General features: G+C 50.5%; 3 protein-coding genes across 8 annotated transcripts in view; 2 read left to right on the top strand and 1 right to left on the bottom strand.

Moving 5' to 3' along the window:
- CAPZB (capping actin protein of muscle Z-line subunit beta) overlaps positions 1-1,077 on the top strand; it is a 65,858-nt gene extending 64,781 nt beyond the window's left edge. For all 4 annotated transcript variants that reach the window (XM_051773449.1, XM_051773448.1, XM_051773451.1 and 1 more), the window contains one exon: positions 831-1,077. In XM_051773449.1, the coding sequence (XP_051629409.1) occupies positions 831-918 (88 nt within the window). In that variant the 3' untranslated portion in view covers positions 919-1,077. The remainder of the gene's footprint in view (positions 1-830) is intronic.
- Positions 1,078-1,091: 14 nt separating this feature from the next.
- On the bottom strand, positions 1,092-10,884 carry SLC66A1 (solute carrier family 66 member 1). 3 transcript variants are annotated; one of them, XR_007900912.1, is made up of 9 exons: positions 9,491-9,840; positions 8,712-8,911; positions 8,018-8,147; positions 7,420-7,507; positions 6,271-6,422; positions 5,394-5,486; positions 4,853-5,038; positions 2,300-4,544; positions 1,092-2,211 (listed from the first exon to the last, which is right to left on the bottom strand). XR_007900912.1 is itself a non-coding variant. In XM_051773453.1 (8 exons), exons 2-8 carry the CDS (start codon positions 8,879-8,881, stop codon positions 4,446-4,448), a joined length of 918 nt encoding a protein of 305 aa, XP_051629413.1. In that variant the 5' UTR covers positions 8,882-8,911; positions 10,244-10,884; the 3' UTR covers positions 1,092-4,445. The 3 variants fall into 3 exon arrangements, 2 of the variants coding, with proteins under 2 accessions (XP_051629413.1, XP_051629412.1); XM_051773453.1 differs by lacking the exon at positions 9,491-9,840 and adding an exon at positions 10,244-10,884 and having other exon boundaries at positions 1,092-4,544; XM_051773452.1 differs by having other exon boundaries at positions 1,092-4,544.
- AKR7A2 (aldo-keto reductase family 7 member A2) lies at positions 9,851-14,023 on the top strand. The gene is made up of 7 exons (XM_051773447.1): positions 9,851-10,088; positions 10,907-11,094; positions 11,604-11,708; positions 12,285-12,381; positions 12,477-12,576; positions 12,881-13,010; positions 13,525-14,023. The coding sequence occupies exons 1-7, from the start codon at positions 9,866-9,868 to the stop codon at positions 13,684-13,686; spliced, it is 1,005 nt and encodes a 334-aa protein (XP_051629407.1). The 5' UTR covers positions 9,851-9,865; the 3' UTR covers positions 13,687-14,023.
- The last annotated feature ends 68 nt before the right edge of the window (positions 14,024-14,091 follow it).

The raw sequence follows: 14,091 nt of genomic DNA, 5'->3' as shown, positions 1-14,091 counted from the left end.
TGAAAAGGCTGTGAAATATGGTTTGGGTGAGGAAATATCTTACCAAACTGGATTCTTACCACTTCTCCATGGTAGCAACTCTGGAAAAGTCTGGTCTTATCATTCTTATCATGGTCACATTTAAGAGGGTCTTTTCTAAAAGTGGAAAATTCTTGTTGTCCCATTGGAATCAGTGGTTCCCCTACAGCCATCTCACAGGGCACTGATCCGAGGGACTGCTGAAAGATGGAGCTTTTCCTCTGTACTTCTATCCAAAGGGAACCTCTGCAATAATCCTGTGACAGTATCTCTGTTCTTCTTCAGCTGCTTTGATCACTCATTACTTAGAGAAGGTACAAAAGAAGGCAAATTTGAACCCAGAACCTCTGGCTGCTTTTCCCACCAGTGCAAACACCGAGGGGAGTTTTGAGGCGGCCACTCGACCCTGGGTGAACAGTCTGCAGGATGGGCAGGGGACTCCCCCTGCCTTTCCCTTCTCCTTGGGTGGAGGCTGGATTTTCTCTGGACTTTTGGAGAGCAGGAGCACTAACCCCCTTTGCCGGTGGGATGCTGGGGTTCTTCTGTAACATAAAATGTTGGAAATCTCCCTCCAGCAGCTGGAGCTGCCGGGGAAGCCTTTGGTGCCATCCTTGCTGGAGTGAGTTTTGCTTTAATGTCCTCACCCAGGTGTTCATTGCCTTCTGCTTCCTGTGGTCCAACAGGCAGAGCTGAGTGTTCCCTCTGGGCCTGGGCTGAGGTGCTTCTCCTCCCTCTTGCCTCCATGCCTGGACTGTCCCCAACCCCTCCCCTCCATTCAGCACCTCTGACACGCCTTTCCTTCTTCCTCACAGGTCTGTGCAGACTTTTGCAGACAAATCAAAACAAGAAGCTCTTAAAAACGACCTGGTGGAGGCTTTGAAGAGAAAGCAGCAAAGTTAAAATCCTCTCCGTGCTAACCAGACATGCCATGCACTCATTAGATTCCTTTGGTAGAGAACTCATCCCCCTGCCCTTTTCTGTTCCGTCACATCACGATTTGCATCCAATACTCTCCATGCAACGCCATCTTCTCCCCATGAATAAAGCTGTACAAACTTTTTCAGTCTCTGAGGCCTACTTTGCACCACATTTTACTATCAAGACCTTAGGCTATGTTTCTGTAGAAGTCCATGTATTATTTTTTTCTCCCCCACCTGTCTCCCACCCTCCCCCGTTTATATGCATCACCATGGATCATTGTTTGTCTTTTCCTCCCTCACCCCCCTCCTGCCTTTTGTTACATTGGTGTAAAAAATGTAAAACAAAAATTTATTAAATACTGTGGTGTGTGAAAGAGGAAGAACTGGAAAAAAAAAAAAAAAGAAAAATAATCTATTCCACGTATGTTTGGGGGCTGGGCACAAGGGCTGGCTGGTGGGAGGGAGGGAGGAGAGGGTGTTCCTTGGGATTGTACGATACTGACTCACCCAGATGTGCAGGAGATGGTGATTTGGAGACCTGCTGAAAATTTCTTCTTTCTTTTCTGGTTCCAAGGCGCTTTTCTGTCAATTTTTATGGAATGCAAAAGGGGTTTTTGTTTTGATTTTTTGGTTTTTTTTGTAAAGCTTAAATTGAATCTACATCTGATACTTGAGCCTCCATACTAAAAAATGGGAAAAAAAAAAAAAGAAAAAAAAAGACTAAAACAATAAAAATAAAAAAAATCCCAGGAAGAAGTGTCTGTGGTTGGTGTCCTTGTTTCTCTTGCTTTCCTTGCAGGGTTATTTGTTTTTTGTCTCATATCCAGATGAGCTGAATTGTATTTGTTTTGAAGAGGGTGTGATGTCCCACTGCTCTTCAAGGGCCTGCTGCCCTTCCAGGGTGCTGGGATTGAGGCTCCAGGCATCCAGCAATGTGGAACAGGTGTATTTAGAGGTGTGTTAAATACAGGCTGGGGTGTCAGTGTGTCCAGCAGGGCAGTGGCAGAGGAGCAGCATTTGATAGGTTGGGGTAGATGGTTCCACCCATCAGTGCTGACCCAAAAGCTCCTGTGCTTGGTCCTTGTGTCATCTGTGAACCTCACCCAGAGTCTCCTCTTGAACCTGTTGGTGGGCAGAGGGACCTTGCACAGCTCTGGTTTCACTGCTCCAAACCTAATCCTGGGCAAACTGGGAAAGGAAATAAATACCTGCTGGGCTCTTCCTGTCCATGGCCATTGAAATTACCCTTTGGGTGAACCTCTGCAAATGGACACTGCTGGCATTAACATTGATTAATGTGCTCTGATTTTGGCTGACATGACCTGTTTCACCCCCATACCCCGCAGGTGATCAGTGTTTACCTGGGGCTTGTGGTCCATAATGGAGCTCCTTGTGGGACACAGGCTGGGGAAGGCAATACCTGTCTGCCTCAAAGCTGGGATCCCCCAGAGAAACACATTGAGATTTGGTCATTTCCTCTTGGTTCTGTCCAAGGAAAAACCTTTTTTGAAGCTGGAGATGAGTTTGTGTGAATTCTTAAACCCAGGAGGGGGAAGGCTGGTGTGTTGAGGTCTTCATTTACCTTCTCACTCTGGGATATGTGTTTTCTGCCTTTCTGGTTTAATATGTACCTCTGCAAAATCTTAACTTGCAGGAACAGGGCTGCAGTAGTGACTTGGAGGGATGAAAACCTCAGGGAAAGTGTCAGTGGCAGGAATTTGCACCCACCGCCTGAGATGGCAGCAGGTGTGGAACCTCCCTTTGCCAAACAGCTGCTCACCCTGCTCCATCCTCTGTAGCCCAAGTAAGAGTAAACCCACTTGTACTCAACTTGTGCTTTGGATCCACCTATGGGGACAAATTATATTTTATATGTATAATTTTTCCTCCCTATGTTGGAGGTTCTTTGTCCAGCTTTAAGAAAAGCCCTTGGTTAGCCAGGATGTGGCAATTTTAAATGGTGGAGATGAGGGATTTGCTCATAGTATGGATTAGAACTGGATAGGAATTGTTTTTCTACAACTCCTAGGGAACGACAGGAGAGGAAATCCTGCTGGCTCGAGGATGAGCTGAGCAGCCCCTTCACCTGAGAACCTGGAGGGGCAGAATCATGAATTGATTTGTTTCAAAGGGCTCACAGAGACCGAAAAATATTTTTTCTTTCCGAAATGAATGGGTCAGTCCCAAATACTGGCCCAGCTTGTGCTTTAATTGACCTGCTGGTGCAGGTCGATTGGGTACTGAGGACTTTGACTCCTGTTTCCAGGCTGAGCTGTGTAATTGAGGAGCTGTGGCTTGGGAGTCCTCACTGTGAGGATAAACAAGCAAGGAGGGCAACTTCCTGGGAAAGACAAATGTCATGGGCCTGGCAGAGGAATCATAAATTAATGATAGTAGAGTACAACACTGGGTATCAGAGGGGAAAAGGGAAGCAAAAGGAAGAGCTGATAGTGATTGCAGGGAAAGGACAGCTCTTGTTCTCACAAGGACAAGCTGTGTTAGTTTTTCCTGAAGGCCTTACAGGCTTTGTTTGGTTTTCCTCTTGCTTTCCTGGTGAGACTGAGCTGCTCATCCCTAGCTCAGCACACGGGAGGGAACCTGGAGTGCTGGGCTGATCCATTGTGTGGCTCCACCTCCGTGCTCTTCTCCCGGGGACACGGCTTTTCCCAAACCACCCCTGGTTCCAGTCCCTCTGTGATCAGGGAGCCACTGTACTGATGTGCAGGGCCCCAAGAGGGGCATAAATTCATCAGTGTTGGGGATAAACTCATCAAGTTGGGGATAAATTCATCAACAAGAGAGGGCAGGACTGAAAAGCAGAGGAAGCAGAGAGGCAGCTCTTCTGCTGGGTAACAGAGAGAGCAACTTCCCTAAGGACTCCATGTAATTAAAACATGGGTGAGGCAAAAAAGTGAGAAGTCAGAGAACTGGGACTGTGAAAGTCTTTAAGAAAGAGGCAGGAGCTGCCAGGTAAACTGGCAAAATGAAACCAAAGGAGGCACGTGGGGAAGGACGTGGTTTATAGCTGTGCTAATTAAAATAGGTGTCCAAGGAACGAACACTTTGGTTGTGCTGCTCCTTGGATCCAGGCACTGTGTGTCTTCCAGAAGCTCAGGGGTGGAGTTGTGAGGCCCACAGTGCTGCTGTGTCTGTGGCAGGTCCGTCATCCCTGTCCCCTCCCCACTCAGGCTCCTCCCATGTTTGCCAGCACCAAGGAAGCTCCAGATCTCCCTTGAGAGACGCAGCAGTGCCCAGGCTCAGCTGTGGGGCATCAGAGCAGGAAAGAGCAACTGAGGTATCAAATAATTCCCTTTTATCCCAATAGTATTGGTATCAAAGAGGCACAAGTTCAAACAGCAGCATCCTCTGCCACTGTTGTTGCAGCACAAGTCACCCACTGGCTCAGGTCCTCTTCTCCCAAGAGCCACCGGGGGGGCTGGTTTGCCCGGTGTTTAAGCACTTTCTTCATCTGCATCCTCCTCCTCTCGCTCCAGGCAGGTCCCTTGGTCAGCTCTCCAGGCTGTCACCCTGCTCTCCAAGAAGAGCATCCCTCTCCTCGTGGGTACTGGCTCTTCCCTTCCGATAGGCAAGGAACTGGAAGGAGATCTGAGGAGAGGTTAAGGCTCTTCACGCACACAAGGGAGGATCTGTGTCCTAAACTGGGTCTCACCACCTCCACAAAGGGTGTTTGTGCCAGCAGAGGTGGAAACAGGGCAATGCAAACAAAGGGTTGAAGCATTTCAGCTGTTGCAACACCACAAATTACTCACCTGCACTTGGGTGAGCAATCCCTGAGTAGCGTCAACCCACCCTTCTCCTGCCTAACCCTGCCTGTTCCAGGGCAGGATCACTCCCTGCAAAGTCTTACCAGTGGGGTGCGATTCCAGAGGGAAGTTTTGGCAGGGGAAGGATACAACTACGTCGAGAGATAGGACCCCCAGGCTGCCCACCAGCCAGGGCAGGTGGTGCAGGACATAGTCACCTTCACCTTGGCCTGGCTCAGGGTTCTTCAGGAGGACACTGAGGCCATAGAGAGAGTTCCCCAACATCACCAGGGCAAAGAGGGAGTAGGAGATCCCAGTGGTGGATTTCCTCTTGTACTGGGAATAGCGGGCACAAGAAGAGCAGCTTGGGTGCAGCTCTCCTAAATAAAGTGGTATTAATCATCCTCTCCCCGAAAAAAGAGAAGAAAAAAGGTGGTGACTCAATGCCAAGAGCCCTTTACTTCCCCTTTTACTTGTAAATAAGACAAAATGAAAGCCACACCCTCGAAATATTGGTAGGTTAAAGGGAAGGGAGAAAAATAAATTGGGTTTTGGACCAGAAATACAGAAAAATAGTCCCTTATGAAATCATCAGAGACACAGTCCTGGGACTTCTGAGCAAAGAGGAGAAAGAAGATCCCAGCAACCCCCTTGGTCAGGGCCCAGGGGGTGCCCAGGGCCGGGCACTCACGTTGGTGTAGATCTGGGGCAGTCGGGAGCACAGGTACAGCACGGAGGACACGGAGCCGATGGTGAATCCAATGATCTCACTCCTAGTGAAAGGCTGCAAGGAAAGGGGGAGCCAGGAGCAGCTCAGCATTCACACCGTGGCCCCCAAACCCAGCCTCTGATCTCCCCAGCTCTCCCTCATCTGATAGGTCCTGTGTTAATTATAACTGATAATTATATTTCATTTTACTATAGGAAAATATGTAGTCTAGTTCAAACTCTTATAATGGGAATTGGGTTTATTTTCATTGTTTGGAGAGGTCCTTCACTATTGCCAGTGCAAAACTCTTCTGCAAACCTCCTTTTACTGAAGCCAATTGAGTTACTTTGCTACACTTGCTTGCTGGCTGGCTTTTCAATTATGTATATATGTGCATAACTGGAAAAAAGAATAAAAGGGGGAAAGTCTCTCAAATTTCCTGAAAACAGTCACTCTTTATGGCTGTGGTTTAATGTGAATGAACGTGGTTTAAATATCACATTTTTTAGAGAATGTCCATCCTATGCAGCTCCCTGAAATAATATCTATTCACAAACAGAGATGTCGTAAATGCTGCTGAATCTTGAGCAGGCCTTGAAATGTCTGAAATCCTGCAGCAGACTATCCCTGAATTTTGGAGCAATCTTTTAAGGCCTCTTTCCAGTGTCACCTTCCGAGACTGTAACACTCTGGAGAACAATTTGCTCCTGAAACAGGAACAGAGAAGCCCCCAACCCCAAAATATGTGGTGGGGTACAAGGTATTTTTTGGGACTACTGTGTGGGATCACACCATCCAGCAGGACATGCCCACCCAGATCTTCTGTATCCCATCAACCCAGATTTAGGAATTGGCTCACCTTTGATCCAGGATCATCCATGTGAACTGACAGCAGCGACCTCCCTTGAAAGGTCCCTGGACCCTCTGCCGAGGTGCCGCTGCCCAGGAGGGACAGGGCTGACACTGTTCCCATGGAGAGGAACACAAAGGCTGCATTGATTGGGGCGGTGACTGCAGGGAGTCAAGGAGAGCCTGGTTAGGGAGAATCCCATCAACCCCCAACAGCCTCGGGGGTGCCAGGACCCTCTCAGGGTAAAGAACCTCCAAGCTGTGCCTTATCTCTGCAGCACTGAGGGACAGGGACATGGCTGTGGGTGATTTATCTCCAGTGATGTGGCCAATTCGTACATTATCAGGCAGGAAACTGCTCCTATCTCGGTTTCTTTGGGTTTAGGCTCTTAAAAATCATCCCCTCTAGAAGATTTCACTGTCTTAACTCACAACAGCCACACTCAAATCCCTGTCAGAGCAAGCCCTGCTTCAGCTTATTTATTATTATTAATTTATTATTATTCAGTAATTATATTCAATAAACAGACTCTCCAGCATAACAAAACTATGTAGTTGATAGGCTAAATATCAATTGGTTTAATAAGTTTATGTGTCTTTAATAAGTTAAAGTCATCCTGGTCCCAAGGTACCTGTTTGGAGTTCACAAAGCTGCAATGCTGAAAAATGGATTTACTCTGTTTTCTCTGGCTGTTTGAACCTTTCAAGAACTGATAAGGTTCCCTTTTCACTCCAGTCAAACAGGGAGGAACTTCCCCACCATGTCAGTGCTGGAGTTCTGACCCCAAGACAATCAGAAAACTTCCCCCTTTCCCTTGCAGCCCTGGCCTGCGTCAGGAGTTCTGTAGTTTCCAGCTCTGAGGTGGAGTCATCACCTCCCTGTGGGTAAAGAATTTATTTCTATACCCAGTGCGACTCACAGGGGAGTTATTTTCAGCCTGGACACCATGGGGAGGTTTGCAGGGTCTGCAGAAGCCCCAGGCACAGCCTGTAGCTATTTGTTGGCTTTGGCTTTCCTGGGGGTTCAAATTATCCAAGTTAAAAACTCCAGCAACCATCTAATAGCTGTATCTGCAAAGCATCTCTGCCCCTGGAATCTCCCTGGGGATTCCCTCCCCTCCACAGACAAGGACAAGCCCCCCCTCGTGCCCCAACTCACATCTTGCACCCCTGTTCTTCACCCTGTAGTAGCAGTAGAGCGAAAGCATCACCAGGTCGGCCAGCACGTAGTAAACGGCCGTGTAAACCTGCGGGGAGGGGACATGGGGACACCTGCAGGGAGGGCCAGGGGGTGGCTGGGATGGGGGGGACAACAGCCCTGGGAGAGAGGGGAGCATCCCCGAGGGGAAAAGAGGGAACAATCCCAGGGGGTGAAAAAGGGAACATCCCTGGGAGAGAAGGGAGTAACCCCAGAGGGGAAGGAGGGAACAACCCCATGGGAGAAGAAGGAAACAACCCTAGGCAGGGAGAAGGGAGCAATTCTGGAGGGAAGCAGGGAGCATCCTTGAGGGTAAAAGAGGGAGCAACCTTGAGGAGAGAGAAGGGAGTAACCTCAGGGGGAAGAAGGGAGCAACCCCAGGGAGGAAAGAGAGAACGTCCCTGATGGGAGAAGGGAACAACCCGAGGAGGGAAGAAGGGAGCATCCTGGGTTGTTTGGGTCTCTGGTTCCCAGGACTGGATTAAGCAGCTCCCAGCCCATCCCTCCTCCCTGGAGTTCGGGGTGTCTGGGAGCCAGCCCAGCCCCAGGGGTTTGGTACCTGCAGGGGCAGCTGATCAGCCAGGAAGGAGCCGATGAGGTTTAGGAGGTCTCCTCCCAGCCATCCCAGCAGGAAATATATGGAGAGAGCCCGGTCCATGATGCCTGTTTTGCAGGCTTGGTAAAACTGCCTGCAGAGAATTGGGCAGAGACACAAACATTGCCCCTGACTGGTTCAGCACTACCTGGGAACCATCCCCAGGGCTCCCTGTGCCCCCCTGCAAACTGGTCCCAGTCAGAACTCCTGAGACCCACTGGTGCTTGTTGGGCTCAAGCCCTGTGTCTCATGCTGCAGCAGGAGGGAGTGAGGAGAAGCCTCAGTTGCAGGATGCTCCCCTCTGGTTACAAAATAATCCAGCTGGAGCCTGACTCCCCACATCCCCCTCTGCCACACTTGTCTCAGCACTTCAAGAAGCTCAGTGTTCCTGGAAACATTCCAGGCACATGTATGACCTGCCCTGAGCACACTGCAGTTGGCTTACATGGGATATTCGAGCTGCTAAGCTCAGCAACAACAATATAGCAACCACCAAGGCTTTGGGGCTGTGCCGCCTACTCCTCTCCTCCCGCTCCTAAACTTCCCAAGCCCTGATTGCTTTTGATGGGTAGATTGAATAATTCAGGCACCTGGTGCTTGAAGGTTGACTTTTGCTGCCCATGGAAAAGGCTGGGCTAGGATTTGGGATGATACTCACGGGAAGGAGGCGGCTGCGAAGCAGAAGATGGAGACCAGCCCCAGGATAATGCTGGAGACGTCCCGGCTGTCCTGGGCACACTCGTGGAACACGTCCAGGATCCAGCGGGAGCCGTTGGGACACTCGGAGAGATTCCCAAACGGGACACCCCTCCAGCGCCGCGCAGCCATGGCCCAGGAATGTCAGTGTCCAGCAGGGAACTGGGGGAAAAAATTAATTATGCTGGAGAAAAATAGATCTGGATGAGGCACACGACTGGGGCTCCTCTGGATGCAGCTGGAAACCTGCTCGTGTTGGGAAAAAGAATCATTAGTGGATAATACACCTTTATTGGCCTTAATTTTGCATCAGGGATGAGAGGAGTGGGAAGGTTGTTGGCCTAGCAGGGTTTGGCCTCAAAGGAGAAAGAGAAGAAATAAAAGAAGAAGAAATAAAATGGGGGAAAAAAAAAGGAAAATAAAAAAAAGAAGAAAAAGAAAAGGAAATAAGAAAATAGAAGAAAATAAAAGAGAAAAAAAGGAGTGAAAAAAATGAAGAAAAAAGGAAGAAAAAGGAAAAGGAAAAGAAGAAAAAGGGGGGGGGAAAGAAAAGAAAGAAGAAAAAAGAAGTAAAAAAAGGACAAAAATAAGAAAAAATAAACAAAAAAAAAGATGAAGGAAAAAAGGAGGGGAAAGAGGAGAAAGAAGAAGAGGGGGGATAAAAAGAAGAAGGCAAAAAAGGAAATACAAGAGAAGCAGCCGAAGTCCAGCCCGACGTGTCCCCGCAGCACCGGCACTCACCTCCCACCGACGCCGTTCGCCACTTGACTTTATTTTTCCTCGGAAAGTCGCTCTCTTTGGAAGCTGGGAAGTCTGTCTGTGCCCCCCGCTCCCCCTCACGGACCCGCCGAGTTCTCTCGGCCGTTCCTGCCCGGCACCGGCGGCTCTGCCAGGAAGTTGCCGGAATCTTTTCCCCCAAGATCCGCAGCTTTTCCGTGAAATCCGCAACGTGTTGTTTGTTTTTTTTTCACAAACGTGCTGCTTTTCCACAGACGCGTTTGTTCCCGAGCCTGGTTTCTGACAAACCCGGTGGGTTTTTGCCCAAACTCGCTGTTTTTCGGCCAAACCGGCGGGTCCGGCCGCGCTCGGGGCGGGTCCGTGCCCCGCGCACGCGCAATGGCGGTGCGGGCGATGGCGGCCATGGCGGCGGGCGGAGCGCGGCCCGCGGTGGTGCTGGGCACGATGGAGATGGGCCGGCGGGCAGGGCCCGAGGCGAGCGCGGAGCTGCTCCGCGCCTTTCTGCGTCGCCGCTACCGCCTCCTTGACACTGCCTTCATGTACGCGGGCGGAGAGTCCGAGCGCATCCTGGGTGCGCTGCTGGCGGGAGGCACCGAGCCCGGTACGGCGCGGGGAATGGGGGCTGTCCTGAGGGGAAGGGGCTTCCCTGAGGGGAAGGGGCTTCCTCGGGGTTCGTTACCTGAAGTCAGCGGTCTTTCCTGAGGAGAAGGGTTTTCTCTGCCAGACTTACATCGTCTTTGAGGAGAAGGGACTTACCTCGAGACTCGTGCCCTGAGGAGGGAGGTCTTCCCTGTCAGGCTGACACTGTCCCTGAGGACAAAGGACTGCCCTGGGCCTTTTCCCTAAGGAGGAGCGTCTTCCCTGAGGCGAATGGACTCCCTAAGCAAAAGGAACTTGCCTCGGGACTTATTCCTCCTGCCAGGCTGACGTTGTCCCTGAGGAGGATTTCCCCTGGGCCAGTTCCCTGAGGAGAAGGGACTCCCCGAGGGAAGGGACTTCCCCGGGGCCCATTGCCTGAGGAGAAGGCAGGGCTGACTGCCAGGCTGACTCTGTCTCTGAGGACAAGGACCTTCCTCAGAGTCCATTCTTTGAGGAGAGGGGTTTTCCCTGCTAGGCTGACTCCCTCCTTGAGGAAAAGGGACTTCTCCCAGGACCATTCCCTTAGGATAAGAGTTTTCCCTGCCAGGCTGATGCCAGGCCTGAGGGGAGGCCTTAGTGCTGACCCCCAGACCTTGAGAAGCCCTTCCCTCTCCAGGGCAGACCCCCAATCATCTGGGGAAGAGTTTCCCCTGCCAGGCTGAGGTGGTTCCCGAGGAGAGGGACCTTCCCTGAAACACCTCAAACGCTTGGTTATGCCCCTTATCCCTGTTTTCCTCCCGAAGGTTGAAATTCCTTGCTCATTCCTTCTTTCTCTGCCAGTGGAAGTGGCCACCAAGGCCAACCCCTGGGATGGGAAGACGCTGAAGCCAGAGAGTGTGCGCTCCCAGCTGGACACATCCCTGGAGAGGCTGAAGAGGACAAGCGTGGAGCTCTTCTACCTCCACGCTCCTGACCACGGGACTCCCGTGGAGGAGACGCTGCGCGCCTGCAACGAGCTGCACAAAGAAGTAAAGTGGAGAGTCCAAGCCTGGACAATCCTTGATTCCCTCCTTCCCACCACTTTTTTTTAAACCAGTGTTGTGCCCACTGCAGCACTAGATTTGTACAACACTCAGAAGAGGAGACAGAGCCCAGGGCAGAGCAGAGCAGCTGCCGCTCTGTTGGGTGCTCACTTGGTGCACTTTGTCCCCAAAAGCTCTTGGAAGCCGTAGAACATCTGAACTTTGCTTCCAGCCCTGTTAACTGACTGGATTAGGATTAGTGCTGGTAATGGGTGAAGAATTCCTGAATTGCATTAATCTAACTATGCCATTTAAATTAGAGAGTGTGAAATCCAAATAAGCAGAAAATGAGAAATATTTTTGTCAGGTCTTTATAGTCTCTTGGGAAAGGTGGAGAGTAGTGAGCACTCTGGACTAAAATTTGGTGACTCCTTTTCACTGTATGCATCTTGCACTGTCTGGGTCCAAATGAACTTTTAAACACTGGAACTGAATTCTCTTTTATTCCTCTGCAGGGAAAGTTTAAAGAACTTGGTCTGTCAAACTATGCAGCATGGGAGGTGGCAGAAATCTGCACCATCTGCAAGTACAACAACTGGGTGATGCCAACTGTGTACCAGGTGAGGGGTGGTATTGCTGTGGGGAAATACCTGGGATTTGGGGTTCCCAGATCTCGGACCAACCTCTAGTGTGCCAGATATAAACAGAGAAGGAATCTGCTGCAGTTAGTCTGAGAAGTCAGAATCACTGAGGTTGGAAAAGACCCTCAAGGTCATCGAATCCACCCTGTGCCTGATCTCCACCTTGTCCCCCAGCCCAGAGCACTGAGTGCCACGGCCAGTCCTTCCTTGGACACCTCCAGGGATGGGGACTCCACCACCTTCCTGAGCAGCCCCTTCCGGTGCCTGAGCACCCTTTTCATGTCCTTTCTGGACACACATGATTGGGAAGCTGAGCGAGGTCACTGCTCAGGAACACCTGAGTGTGTGTTCGTTGTTGGAGTCAGTGACTCCCCTACTGTGAAACTTAAATTTTTGCATTATTTGCAATCCTTCAGCGAGTCTGTTCCTAAGCAAATCATCACCTTGTGTGACCTGAAGGCTCTCTTCTGGTTAAGTCTTGTCAGGGAAGGGTGGGAAGAGGCTGGTGCTCTGCCCTGAGCTGGTGTTTGAAGCTGTGTCCCCCCCTTGGTGCAGGGTATGTACAACGCGACCACGCGCCAGGTGGAGGCTGAGCTCTTCCCCTGCCTGAGGCACTTTGGGCTGCGGTTCTACGCCTACAACCCCCTGGCAGGTACGGGGGGTACAAGGCCAGACTTTGGGACAAAACCCTGGGAAATGGGGGCTGCCCATTTAGCCCAGCCCTAAACCTGCTGCTGCCCTTTGCAGGAGGGCTCCTGACTGGCAAGTACAAGTACGAGGACAAAGACACGCACCAGCCTGCTGGGAGATTTTTTGGGAACGACTGGGCTCAGGCCTACAGGGACAGGTATGTTTTGAGCTGACAGACAAGGAATGGCTGCATTAAAAACACACTAATCATCAGCTGAGAGGAAGCAAAATTGGCCAAAGCTTGTGCAGGGATTGCATCAGCACACATGGTTGGGGCCATGGCATGTGATTGAGCTTTTGCAGGGTGGTTTTTATGCTCAGCTTCCCTACAACTTGCAGGGGAGATTGCAGAAGTCCTCAGAGGCTATAAGGAGTTGTATGAAGCTTCCTTTTGGTTAGAATATAGATGTACCACTCACTAGAGGTCTCAAGGGCAATAAGAGTGATTTCTTTTCATGCAGGTACTGGAAAAAACACAATTTTGAGGGAATTGCCCTAGTGGAAAAGGCTCTGAAAGAGGCTTATGGCTCCAACCCACCCAGCCTGGCCTCAGCTGCACTGCGCTGGCTCTACAACCACTCCAAACTGCAGGTGAGAGCTCAACCTGGCCATAACCAACAGTCTGGGCAGTGCTGCCAGGGCTGTGCACACAGACAGTGTAACTACATTTCAGTGTAGTTATCCTTTAATCTGCACATCCCGTGGAGTTGCAGTGTTCCAAAGTGAATATCGCTGTGTGGACTCTGCCGGACTGCTCGAGCAAGTCAGCTCTGTGTCCCCCGTGGTATCCTCTGTGCTTAGGATTGGAAGAAGGGGAAGATTTTAAGTCCTAATTAGTGGGGTCTTGGCTTCCCGCCCACTCAGCTTCTGTGCAAGGAGAGCACTTGCTCTTCCTTGGACTAGGAAACTAATGGTTATATTCCCCATCTCCTCCACATGTTCCTGTAGCCCATCATTAAGTAGGATTTGGCAGCTTTTGAGGAGTTGGCATGACTTGGAGATGTCCTGGCTTTCTGACCAGAACTTTGTAGTGTCAGTTGTCTAAATCCTTGAGGGGTGAACCAGGTTTCTTTTGGGATCAGCAGCACCTCATATCTCTTCCCAGGGTTCTCTTGGAGATGCAGTGATCATCGGGATGTCCAACATGGAGCAGCTAGAGCAGAACCTTAACTACAGCGAGGAGGGTCCCCTGCTCCCAGCCGTGGTGGAGGCATTTGATGCAGCCTGGAACATGAATGCCCACGACTGCCCCAACTACTTCCGTTAGGGATTGGAGCAGGGACGGAACACCGGCAGCGTGGGGGTGGAGAACAGAGCACAGGGCTCTGGAAGCACTGGAGAGGTACTGCCCACCCTGCCCTTTGAGCCATGAGCAAATGGGTTGAGATTTCTCCTGAATTAATGAAGCTTTGTAGGATCCACAACTGCTGTTGTGCTGGGCTGTGCCTTGGTCATTCCTCCCTCCCAGCCCTCCAGGTCCCCAGAGCACCGTAATTAAAGCTGCAGTTAATCAGGAAAGTGATTAATGGGGTGAAAGCCCCAGTTCTGCTTTAATGTGAAATCTTAAATAATTACGTACAAGAATAAAACCTCTTTCTAACACAGCTCCCATCTCTGACCTGTACCTGTAACCTGGCTGGCAGCACTTGGGGACTTGGGATCATAGAATCCC

The sequence above is a fragment of the Manacus candei genome, unplaced genomic scaffold (genome assembly GCF_025592945.1).
Source record: "Manacus candei isolate 608988 ecotype Guabito, Panama unplaced genomic scaffold, ASM2559294v1 h1tg000169l, whole genome shotgun sequence".
NCBI lineage: Eukaryota > Metazoa > Chordata > Aves > Passeriformes > Pipridae > Manacus > Manacus candei.
This window is presented reverse-complemented; position numbering and strand designations above follow the sequence as displayed.